At 33.2% G+C, this 13,725-nt stretch overlaps 1 protein-coding gene across 1 annotated transcript; it reads right to left on the reverse strand.

Moving 5' to 3' along the window:
* Positions 1-1,708: 1,708 nt before the first annotated feature.
* LOC110911182 lies at positions 1,709-3,157 on the reverse strand. Its single transcript, XM_022155785.1, has 2 exons — positions 2,627-3,157; positions 1,709-1,825 (listed from the first exon to the last, which is right to left on the reverse strand). The coding sequence occupies exons 1-2, from the start codon at positions 3,155-3,157 to the stop codon at positions 1,709-1,711; spliced, it is 648 nt and encodes a 215-aa protein (XP_022011477.1).
* Between the last annotated feature and the right edge of the window lie 10,568 nt (positions 3,158-13,725).

The following is a 13,725-nucleotide window of genomic DNA, read 5'->3' on the forward strand; positions in this document are numbered from 1 at the left end:
TGTTCAATTGTTCCGTCTTTTATCTCCCAGGTTTCATACGGGTGGTTTCGGACAGCCAGCAGGTAAAACGGGCAACCGGTTTTTTTGCTTCCAGCTTTTCTAAGTGTTGCTGTACTCTGGTGCTCACCACCACGATCACATTCAAGCCATACCCTCCCGGTTCTTCCCCCGATTTTCTTTGATCGACGGGTGACAATAACGAAACCATCCGCATTTGCTATTTCTTGTATCCGTTTCTTTAGTTCATCTAAGGAGTTGAAAACCTGTAACATCGACAATAATAATAATAATAATAATAATAATAATAATAATAATAATAATAATAATAATAATAATAATAATAATAATAATAATAATAATAATAATATAATAATAATAATAATATAATAAAAATAATAATAATAAAATTAATAATAATAAAATATTAATAATAAAATAGTAATTTATACCGTCTTTTTTAAGTACAGACTGTCCAGAATGGGAGGTGCTTCACTACCATATCTACCATATCCACCATAACCACCATATCCTCCAACGTCCGAATTGTTTTGATGAACATAAGGAGTGCCCGGGGAAATGAATTGCTGATGATCACCGTCTCCTCCGTATCCACCGTATCCCCCGTATCCACCGTATCCACCATATCCACCGTCCCCTCCGTATCCACCGTCTCCTCCGTATCCACCGTCTCCTCCGTATCCACGGTCTCCTCCGTATCCACCGTCTCCTCCGTATCCACCGTCTCCTCCGTATCCACGGTCTCCTCCGTATCCACCGTCTCCTCCGTATCCACCGTCTCCTCCGTATCCACCGTGTCCTCCGTATCCACCGTCTCCTCCGTATCCACCGTCTCCTCCGTATCCACTAGCAGGGTATGAGTCATCTACAGGGGCTGTTTCATCAACAGGAGGATGCTTGTTCAAATCTAGAAACGGGCTGTTTTGTTTTCCTTGTATACTAGACACAACCTCCTCTTGCTCATTAGAATCGGGAATGCCAGACTCCTCCAAAATAGACAACCGTATCATCATTAGTAAATAATAAACGAAAACAACAAGTAATTATAACATTTACGCTAATAACTGTTACCGGAACGCTTTCGTGCCCCCAGTTTTCGCTAGAATATTGCCCGAAGATATAGTTGCCGTTCCAATATGATGACATTTCAACACTCCGGGATGATAATAACGCAAACACAAATAAAAAAACAAACAGAATGTGAGTGGTTTTTTGTTGAAACCTCGGATGTGGACCAAGAACGCACTGTAGGTTGCATTTTATGGGAGCTAAAGACGCCTCGTATAGGTCTTTACTCCCCGTATGCCTTTAAGTCATGTCAGACATAGTCCCTTCATAGTCAAATCGGTCAGTCCAAGACGCCTCGTATAGGTCTATACGAGGCGTCTAAGGGCCTTCGTATTGGCCCCTCGTACAGGCCTAGACTCCCCGTATAAGTTGACTGATGTGACGTTGTACGAGGTGCAGAAGTTGGTCGGGAAAAGCAACCCTATACGCTTCGTATAGCCCTATACGAAGCGTATAGAAGGGTGTGGATTTAGGGAACAAGGTGTCTGAATATGTACACCCATTTATATTCATGACAAAAGTCAAGATTTATGTAAAAACACATGTCCGTCATATGATACTTTGGTCTTTAAACACTAAAAGAAAAACTCACAAGACGTCCTTTTAAGCAATTCCATAACCATCAATTACGAGAACTTTTAGGTCTTTTCATATTCTCATTCAGAATAATCACTTCACCAAGGAAGACATCCGTCAGCACAGTCTTAGAATTCAATGAATGCTTCAATAGTTCCAAGCCCTACATCATTTGAAGACAACTCAAATACTCATGTAAGTTATGAATTATCATCGTAGTTATAACAATTTAATCCACACGAGACTGAATTACCTCATTCATGCTATTAATAAATTTACCTCCCTTTCGGATTGCAAACGAACGGAACAAACATGAACAAGACCTTATTTGTGTTCGTTTGTTAAGAGTGTTCACGGACTGTTTATGAACATTATGGAACGAGAATTTATGTGCGTTTTCATTTGTTAAGGAAATAAACTTGTTCGCGTTTGTTTGTGTTTATTTGTTAATTTTAGACAACAAACGAAACGAACGTTGATGAGTACAAATGAGCACAAACTAATGTTCATGAGCACAAATTGAAAAAAACGAACACAACCAAGCATTCATGAACAATAAATATAATACACCGACGCTTATTAAACATTTTATTTTTCGGAATTTCGAGGTATTTAAATAAAATATAAAAAATAAAAACACTAATGAACCATCAAACACAAACGAACACGTTCACAAACATAAATGAACGAATGTGGACTCTGTTCATGTCCGTTCATTTTACAAAACGAACGAAATTTCTTGTTAGTGTTTGTTTGTTTAATAAATAAACGAACACAAACGAACTTCCCACTGAACTTCTGGTTCGTTTAAACCCCTACCTCCCTCCCTCTTCTACTTAAAAGCTCATGCCATTACTCTACATTTATTCATCAGGGTATCTTTAGTGTTTCGTACACATAGAATCATATATAGAGGGTACATTTAGCCAACTCCGCCGCGAATAACAAATGTAAATATATATACCTCATTCATGCCGATATTAATAACCTTCTCCTCTAGTGCATCCAAATCCTTGATGAACTTGTTTAGCAAAGTGGAGAATGTTGGCATTGGAGACACACCAAGATCATCCATCACCATGTACTTCACCAATCCCATTACGAATCCTCGTTCCCTTGCATTACGTCGAGCGGGATGATAGTAATATCCATCTTCGTAGCTGTCGTCGTCACGCGATGGTTTTGAAAACGCTTCAGCAGGCAAGAGAGGGACTTCATGAGGAGAAAAGAATAGAACCGAAGATGTAGGTTTTAAGATGATGTCCTTATTCTTGTTAGGTTGTATGTAGTCATTGTCAAGATCTGAGACACTTTCGTAAAGCTTAGCTAACCCATCTAACGTGTGTTGATTGCCTGAGAGTTTGATGACAGTGCCCACTGGTAAAACGAGGAGACTAAATAGAAAATCAATGAAATCTTTGCTAGCTTCTGCAAACAACACTCGTTGTTCCTTTTTGTTTATAAAAAGTTTCAAAGTTACCTTTGAAGTCGCCATTGATGATTCGATGTGAATACAAAGAAGATGAAAGACTTGGAGAAGACGATCGATACTCTTTGTAACCCTAGAGAAGATATATAATAGCTAGGGTTTTCTGTTTGACTATTTCTTATTATCTATTCGCTCCATTTAATTTATCAAAGTTTATATTTATCAAATATCTTCTTAATTTAAATAAAAAATTTTAATGTGCGTATATATCAACAAATAATTTAATTTAAATAAAAAATTTTAATGTGTGTATATAATCTCCGAAAATTAGAAAATCCATTAATTTTGTTGGACTACATTTTAAAATGATATTTAACGGCGTTGTTTTTTTTTTTTTTTTTGATAGTTTGCTTGTTCAGATGGTAGAATCAGGGGCGAAGCACACACAAGGGGCGTTGCTCCAGTCCATTGTCCAATCTCCAATGTTCAAACCCGTTACATTGCGCGATACAATCCATACTTTTTAAACTTGGTAAAAAAAATAGGGAGGCTTTTCACTTCCCGCCCAAATCCCGCTGCCCAGATCCAAAATTACATTGGTATTTCCTGTTGCAGTGCTGCCCATCGACCAAAATCCGACCACCCAAGCCACCGTATTCCGACCAAGGTTTAATTTTTTACCCCCATTCTCATGTTTTATACTTTTATTTGTTGTTTGATTTGATGAATCATTTTGGATGGTTTATTTAAATTATTCTATAAAATCTAGAGAAAAATGATATATAGAGAGTGGGATGTGAATGCTCTTAGTTTGTTTTTTTATGGGATTAGAACTAGAATTAAAACATTGTTTGTTCATGTGAATAGAATTCAGATTGAAAACTAAGGTTTGAAAATTGAAAATTGAAACTGAAACAACGTTTAAGTTGGTTAGAAATTAACATGACCTGACTTGATCTGATCCCGCTACGAACTCAAGAAAATAATTATATAACGGATTAGGATTAAATACAAAGGATCCTAATTGTAAGAAGTGTAAGAAGGATTTATAGAGTGACAAGTGTCCAATAACCTAAAAAAACCCACTACACAAAAAAACCTCACTACAAAAAAAAAAAAAAAAAAAAAAAAAAAAAAAAAACCTTAAACATCCACCACCACCAAAAACCTAACCCCCTCCCCCACCACATCACCCACCCTAAAAAAAAAAAAAAAAAAAAAAAAAAAATTCCGAGGGGGTGAAGGGGGGGGGGGGGGGTAGGTTTTTTTAGGTTTTTTGGGGGGTGGGGTGGGGTGGGGGGGTTAGGTTTTTTTTAGGTTTTTGGGGGGTGGGGGTGGAGGGGGGGGGTTTAGGTTTTTTGGTGAGTTATAGTTTTTTTTTTTTTTTTTTTTTTGCCCGGGGGGGGGGGGGGGGGGGTTAGGTTTTTTGGGGGTTTCCTTTTGCTATTAAATAATAAATTAAACTGAAAAAATAATACTAGCTTTAAGATGTTGGATATAGTCAAGTCAAATATTATACCTTGAAAATTAAATAAACAATGCTCGATTTTTTTAACTATCAATATGGATTGTCTAAGTTATCATATCCTTTAAATTTTATTCTGAAAACAATGTATAATTTATTAACTTTCTATAAAGGTAATATATTAATTTTATTAATTTTTTTATTTACTTATATGCGTATTAAATTAGATTAGATTATACAGGATAAGGGATTATACAGTTATTATACCAATAAGCTAGAATATGTATATTATTAGATGATATATAATATATCCATATAATAAAATATAAATGGATCGTTTTGTCATATAGTAGAATCAATATATATTGTTTAGTATAACGGGTTATTTATTAATATCAATTTCAATGATTATTAATATACAATTATTTTCATTTTTCCTCTTATCTCTTATTTATTTAATTTTCTTTTCTGAACTTTTTTTTTTGTTTTTACTTATCAATAACTATTTAAAATTTCATTGATTCGGCTACGTGTAACACTCAAGTTTCTAACCTATTAATAAATAAAAAAACAAAGTAAAATGTTATAACTTATGTAATACACAAGTTTCTAAGCTAATAATAAATAAATAAACAAATTAAAATATAATAAAAATTATATAGCACATCAAAGTTCATTTTCCAAAAACATATATTGACGACTATGTGTGTTAACCGATTACATTATATATATTCAAGCCGTGTAATACACGCGTTTATTAAATTTGTGCAACGCACGTGTTTTTAAAGATGTAACTTTTTATTACTTAATATAAAAAATTAATATTTATTCAACCCGTGTAATACACGGGGTTCTAACCTAGTTTAATTTGATTAGAAACCCATGTATTACACAGGATTGTACACTAAAAACAATATAATTCAATTTTTTTACCTTATATCTCATTATTATTATTATTATTATTATTATTATTATTATTATTATTATTATTATTATTATTACTATGTATTAATAAATCAAATGAAATGAATAGTGTTTTTAATATATTTTAATAATTAGGTTAGAACCCCGTGTATTACACGGGCTGCATAGATGTAATTCTATATAATAAATAATAAAAAAATATATCTTTAAAAAACTCGTATATTACACGTGTCGAATAAAATATAATGTCATACGTTAACACATATACAATCGTCAAGATTTATCTTCTAAAAATTAACTTTAATATACTATTTACTTATTATAAATAACACATGTATTATATGGGGTTGAATCCCGTTTTTATGATACATTCAAATTATGAGATACAATTATTTAAGTTAGTTGTATGCACCTTCGTGCTTATTTGTTTATTTCATTCATAAAACACTCGTCTTAAATTTGTATTCAAGAGAGTTTACGGTACAAAAAGATGGAGATCGATCCCCAAGTTTTTATACGTTTATTTATTTTTATGAATTATACCGTAAAATCAAGAATTAAATTCTCTTTGAATGGGGTGGCATTGTTATATTTAAAAACGGTTTTGTTTCTACATGTTGATGCAATGTGCAATAAATGATAGGTTTAAACCAATTATAACAGTACGCCTCCCATTATAGCGATGCGTAAAAACACTTATAATTTGATAGAAGCATTTGCTGACCTACAATAATTATTTAATTCTAGTGAAAAAAAACAATAAAACGATTATTAAGTATATATATATGAAACGGGAACCTTTAATTCCTAATTTACCTTAATTTCAACCATTTAAAAAATTATTCTTATTTACTATGATTATAATAAAAACAAATGTTTATATTCTTATCTAATTTTTTGTTTAAAATTATTATTATTATTATTATTATTACTAGGTTATAACCCCGTGTATTACACGGGGTTGAATAAATAAATTTTATTATTAAATAATAAAATAATATATTTTTAAAAACCTCATTTATTGTACGGGTTGAATAAATATAATTTTATATATTAAATTATAAAAATTTATATCTATAAGAACCATATTGTACTGGTTGAATAAATGTAATTTTATATACGAAATAAAAAAGTTATATATCTAAAACCACGTATATTACACGAGTTGAATAAATGTAATATTGTTTACCAAATAATAAAACAATACATCTTTAAAAAAACCTCATTTATAACACGGGTTTAATAAATGTAATTTTATATACCAAAAAATAAAAAAAAAATACATCTTTAAAAATATGTGCATTACACGGTTTGAATAAATGTAATTTTCTGTACTAAATAATAAAACATATATATCCTTAAAAAACCCCGTCTTTATTAAACTAATAATATTTAGTAGGAGGATTATCTATAATATAAGATATTAAACTAAATAATATTTAATAGGAGTGTACTAAAATGACAACGTTTGAAACTATTTGGTAAAATGACCAAACCACATGTACTAAAATCACATTTAACTCTATTATTTAATTATATTGGGCTTTTGAAAATTCGATTCATGGCCCAATTGAAACCTTAATAAAATATTTAATACTTTTTGAAATGCTTTTTTTTGGCTTTGAAGACTACTTGCTGAAAGTTGAAAGCACTCGGCATCTGCTGATGAGCTTAAAAATTATATAAAATTGTCAAATAAGTCTTTTTATTTATTTATTTATCTATTAGTTTCTTTGATTAAGCATAAACTTTTTTTAAAGGGAAATTGGCCTGTAATAATCTCACCTAGACATTATTGGCCATTAATAATCCCACCTCAGAATATTCCCCCCACCAGTCCCACCTTTCAACTATTTTTCCTACAATGGTCCCCCGTTAAAAAAACTTAACGGAGTTAAGCTTTTTTCCAAATTACAAATAGATTTTTTCGAGCTTTTGATTAGAATGACGATATGAGTCCATTGATGTAAAACTTGCCTCGAAACGGTGCTCCAAACGATGAAAACGACGCTTCAATTCGGGTGTTTAAATTTCCAATTAACCAAAATCAAGTCAATTGGAGCACCATTTCGAAGTAAGTTTTACATCAATGAACTCGTATCGTCGTTCTAATCAAAAGCCCTAAAAAATATGTTTTTAATTTGGAAAAAAGCTTAACTCCGTTAAGTTTTTTTTAACGGGGGACCATTGTAGGAAAAATAGGTGAAAGGTGGGACTGGTGGGGGGAATATTCTGAGGTGGGATTATTAATGGCTAATAAGGTCTAGGTGGGATTACAGGCCAATTCCCCTTTTTTAAATTCTTAAGTTTCGGTATTGTTTTATTTTTTTTATTACGAAATTTATATTAGACTTTAGATTTACAATCAAGATAAATTCAAATATAATATTTAAATTTTTTTAATTTTAAATTTAAATTTATCTATAAATTATTAATGCCCTCATTGAATGACATGTGTCTCAAATCAGGTTTCTTTTATTATATAGTATAGATTATTATTATTTAATATGATCATAAAAAAACAAATGTTTATTTTTATCTAAATATTTATTCTTATCTAGTATTTTGTTTGAAATTATTACTATTTAATATGGGAGATAAATAGGAAAATAAGGTGAGAAAGCACCAGAGAGTGACATGTATCCAAAAAAAGATTTTTGTTGATAAATAGGAAAATAAGGTGAGAAAGCACCAGAGAGTTACATGTGTCTAAAAAAAGATTTTCGTTTATTAATATAGAAAGATATATATTTTTTAATACCTTATTGTTTTAATATAATAATAATTATTATTTTCTTTGCTTTAGAAGTTGGATAAACTTGGTTTCAGCCAATACTGGTATCGAAAATACCGGTACGGTCCAGTTCATTATCGGTACATGAAGGTAAAAATCGGCAACAACCTGATACAAAAAACGCCAAAAGTCGGTACTGGATTAAGTTTGAAAATCTTTTAGTTAGGGAAATTGGTAAAAAAAAATAGGGAGGCTTTTCACTTCCCGCCCGAATCCCCTTGCCTAGATCCAAAATTCCATTGGTGTTTCCTGTTGCAGTGATGCCAAGCGCCCATCGACCAAAATCCGACCACTCCAGCCACCATATTCCGACCAAGATTTAACTTTTTACCCCCATTCATATGTTTTATACTTTTATTTGTTGTTTGATTTGATGAATGATGATTAGGGAGATTTAGAATTATAAAGAGCACCATGTAGTGACATTTTGGATGGTTTATTTAAATTATTCTATAAAATCTAGAGAAAAATGATATATAGAGAGTGGGATGTGAATGCTCGTAGTTTGTTTGTTTATGTGATTAGAACTAGAATTAAAACATTGTTTGTTCATGTGAATAGAATCTATATATAATATGATAAAAACTAAACAGAATGAACAGTGATTTTCACGTTTAACATCAACACGTGTATGCGTATACCTATCTCCACTGCTTCTTCTGTGGAGGTTCAAAGCCCAGCTTAGACAGACAGATAGAGAGAAAGAGAGAGCACAGCGATATAAGGGGAGTGATACGGGGAGGAGCGGCAGTGATGGAGGAACCGGCCGTCGTCTCTCGCCGGCCACCCTCTTCGTCTTCGGTCAGACCGATGGTGGGTTGTGGTGGTTTAGACGAATGAAACGATGGTAGAAGGCGGTGGTCCATGTTGTCGGTCGGTAGGTGGTGGATGGCGGCGCCGCCGCCTCTGCCAGACGGTGGATGTCCAGTTGCGAAGTTTCTGACGGCGGCTAGGGTTCAATTCCGACCAAGGTAAGCCTCCAGTTCCGATTGGGTGTGAGACTTGCCCATCGGTGACATGTTGAACTGTGGGGTTGAATCATGCAAATCTTGAACTCAATTCCTAGGTTTCAATTTCCGACCACTGTAGGTGTTTATTTCACCTAAATAAGCAGAATATGATTAGATAGTACCGATATTATTTAAATTGTTACACTTTCTGCACCATAGGAATGCTAAAATGGCTGGTTACACTACGGAGCACAACTGTCAAGGTGTGTCAGGTGCGTCGTAGACCAGGCAGGTTATATCTTTGATGTTGTTTTAGATGAGTGTAATGAATGTTTCGTGAATGAAAACGGCAGAACCAACCATTTCAGTATTCTCACTGGTGCAGGAAAGTGCTTAACAATTTTAATATGAATCATTGTTGTACCTGTGAAGTTTGCATAGTGTTGGTTGCTTCAAGTGTCATCTGTTAATATTAGTTGTCAAATGCATGACATTGTCTAATTTTGATGGAAGCCGCTGGGTACTTCTTTTGTCTTGAAGACAGGGCTTTACCATTAGTTAGTAGTTCTCCATCATTGTGTTGTACTTATTATAAAACTCTATTTCTTATAAAGGTTAATTATGTTCAGTTCTTGAGCAGTAAACCATTATCGTACTAGAGGGCAATTAACCAAAATGCATCGAGCGAGGACTTTCCCGCGCAACGCGCCGGGCTGTGAAACTACTAGTTCAGATTGAAAACTAAGATTTGAAAATTGAAACTGAAACGTTGTTTTAGTTGGTTAGAAATTAACATGACCTGACTCGATCCGATCCCACTACGAAGTGAAGAAAATAATTATATAATTAGGGGCCTAAAATCGTTAAAAAATATCACACACCTAGAAACAAATTCATGAATACCACTAGGTAGAATAGTTAAAATCAATGAAAAATATTAGATTGGTATAGGTTCCACAGTTCGGTGTGTTTTAAAACTTCTGAAATTGATTTAAGACAGTTACATTGAGCCTGAGGCATTCATTAATTAAAACCATTTAAAATCAACACAAATAAAGAAGGATCATGACACCTCGTTATTTTTTTTTTAATTTTTTTTTTTTGAACAGCAAATTTCTTATACTTTTGTCGTATTTGTGACTTGAACCCAAAACCTCTTACTCCCAACGTGTTTAAAGGCTTTGCCTTTGCCAATAGACCATCACCCAAATGATCAATTAATAAAAATAAAATAAATATAATCAAATCGGAATAATATCAAAAGGTTAGTTGCATTGTTATGAAAGAAAGTCGTATTTCAATAGGGGTATTTATATGTACTATATATTCACAAAATATACCTTCTTACACCATCCGTAGTGGATGAAATTTGGGGCGTTTTCTTATAAAAGCATGCCCAAACACACCACACCCTCCGCCCCTGTGGGCGTTTTTTGGAATGTTTGAATCCGTTAAGGAAATGAAATGTAGAAATGATATGTCTGAATCCGCGAGACGGGTTCAACACATGTAAGGAATGAAAGATGTGAATGATATGTTTGAATCCGTGAGATGGATTCAAAGCATAGAAAGAAGAAAATGTATGAATGGTATGTTTGGAACCGCTTGACGGATTCAAAACATAGAAGTAATGAAAGAACTCTTGACGCAATGAAACCAATCGAATTGGTGGAAGGATGTGTACAAGTGGGGACACCTTGTGTGGATAAATGAAATCTAGCCTGGTACAGCTAGTGTTCGGGAAGAATGCGGATCAACCTGGATCACGGATCGTGGATTGATGAAATGAGACGAGGTTAGTAAAAGTTTAACTTATGTCGAATAAGTATGAATTGGTAAATTGAAAACAACCTACGAAATGAATGACGGAATGGGTATGGTATAGTATGGAATGTTGATTTCTAATAGTCAACATAAGAAGAAAATTACGCTATTAAAAAGTAAATTTCAAAGGTTTTGAGTGGAAGTTTTGCATACTGATTAAACTCTCGTGCGATGAACTAGTACGGCACATTTACTTATGTAAATTAAGTAATGCATGAAGTGAAAGCGATAGTAATGTGAAATGAATGAAATGATTCAAAGGTAATGTAAAGGTACGCATAGTACAAATAACTATAGAGAACGAATAACGATGTTAACTTTGGAGTTAAGCACGAATGCACGACTATGAAATAGTAACTTCGTTGCGATAACGAAACAAAATTAAATATTATGTAATATATGTATAGAATGTGATCTTAAAGGATGAGATGAAGGTATTAGACCGGTTATAAACGGATCATATGAAAGTAAGCATTATTATAGGGTTGAATATATATGTACGTTGAACTGTTACTAACCGGTCAAGGAAATGAGAAGGTTACATGGAAGTATGGTATGGAAAGTATAGATTTGTTAGAAAGAAGTCAATTGTATAAATACTTATGAATTGAGATAGGATGATTGCTTATAATTATGATGTGACCGTGAAGTCAAACATAGATATGTGTATGTGTAAACGGAAGTGAGAAAGGTTTCGGGGACGAAACCTTGTTTAAGGGGGGTAGACTTGTAACACCCCAAAACCCGAATGTTTATAATTGTCGAATGTTCCTAAATGACTTAGCATAAAATAAATAACTAGGCTATTTAACCTAGTTAAGTGTGTGGTTAAAAGTATTAAAAGACAAAAGTTTTACCAATATTATTTAGTGGAAAACTTTAAGGGATAAAATGGGGCAAAATGAAAGTTAAATTTTATTTATGAAAAAATACACATAAACACACACACGTATGTGTGTTCGAGAAGAGCCAGGAAGCTCCATGAGAGCTCTAAAACCCTAAGCATGAAGATCATCAAATTGGAAGGGTAAATGAAGTCTAAATCCATAACCGAGTATGGATTAATGATCACCTTCTCAATGGGATCATAAGGTATGTCTTAAAAGTTAGATTGGTGATCTTTCACGAAGTGGGTTATGTTGTAATTGACGAAATTGTATGAAATTAAGAATGAGTATGTGTTAGAATCATCATATAGCTCATGGATTGTGCTTGGTTTAGGCTAATTTGATGTTTAGAGATGAAACCCGTTGATTATGGTGATGATGACAACTTGAATGATCACCCATGTCCTATTCTTGCTAAATATTGATGTTTTCTTTTGATTTTGATTTGTATGATGGATTCTTGTTAGAGGAATTGAAAGAAATGTGATACTAGTATGTTTGATGTTTATGCATGAATGATTCATGTTGATTAGAAGGAGGAATTTGATTAATTATGAATGAGATTAGAAGGATATGCATGAACTAGTTGTACACTATGCTTAGTAGGTAGTACACACATCATAAGTATGATGAAATTATGAAGAACATAGGATTAGGTCACTTGTAAGTGATTTACAAAGTAGTTATGAAGTGGGTTTTTGATGATATGAAAGAAGTAATGATATGCTTATGTTAATAATGTTGAAAATCATATTATGTGTAAGTATGTTTAAAGGAAAATTGGATAAGAAATGATAGATTAGCATGTTTTAAGGTTAAATGATAAACTTAATATGAGATCCGTGTGATAAAAAGGATTTGATGAATGATGAACAAGCTAACTATCTTGAGAATGATATGTGATAGTTGATGCGTGATAAGCGTCATGGAAGCTTGAGAAGGAAGCGGGTCAAACGGGACTAATGCGCAAGGGAAGCATATTTGGACGCTAGGTAAGTAAAGCTTACACCCTTTTTTTGTAGGATATTTATTCATGGTATAAATTAAGAGTATGATAAGTTAAATATATGAGGAATGATATTTCGGAAAGTTTCGATACGGGTCGGAACATGTGTCTATGATAAGAAACTAAGTTGAGGGTGAAAGGGGGTAAAAAGGGTATTATGGTAATTTTGATTACGAGCTAACGATAGAATATGGTACATGGATGGGATAATGAATAATTACTATCCCATAAGGATGAAACGGTCTTTTAGACCAAACCGGTTAAATGTTGAAGATATCACCATTTGACGGTGTCGACTAATGATTTTATTGTCAAGTATTATGAATTCACAGGGTGAATAGCGAAAGGATTTGCGTTGTTATTAACTAGCACTTTAGTGGATGAGGTATTAAAATGGGTCGTAGCTTTGACTCGAGTAAGGTAAGTATGATTAGAGTTATAGTTAAGTAGGAGGATTGGTTAAATATGCAATGAAGTCCTTTGTTGCAAAGGATGGAGCAAAGTTGACAAAAACGCCCTTGATGGGTATATCGGGAAAATGACCTTAAAAGTCATTTGGAAACGAGCTATTCGATTAGAGTAATGCTTTGGTCAAGTATGAAAGCGAAGGGTATGATTTTGTATGTCATAGACCATTTAATGCGTAAATACCCATAACGGGTCAAAATAAGCTTTTGAGCGAAAATGGGTTAAGAGGATGCAAGGCATCCGAGAATTTAATCTCTTATGACAGTCGTCGTTGAAATTATTGAGTTCATATGAAGTTGAGGTCAAATCAACAGAT

This window comes from Helianthus annuus, chromosome 15 (genome assembly GCF_002127325.2).
Source record: "Helianthus annuus cultivar XRQ/B chromosome 15, HanXRQr2.0-SUNRISE, whole genome shotgun sequence".
NCBI classification, from domain to species: domain Eukaryota; kingdom Viridiplantae; phylum Streptophyta; class Magnoliopsida; order Asterales; family Asteraceae; genus Helianthus; species Helianthus annuus.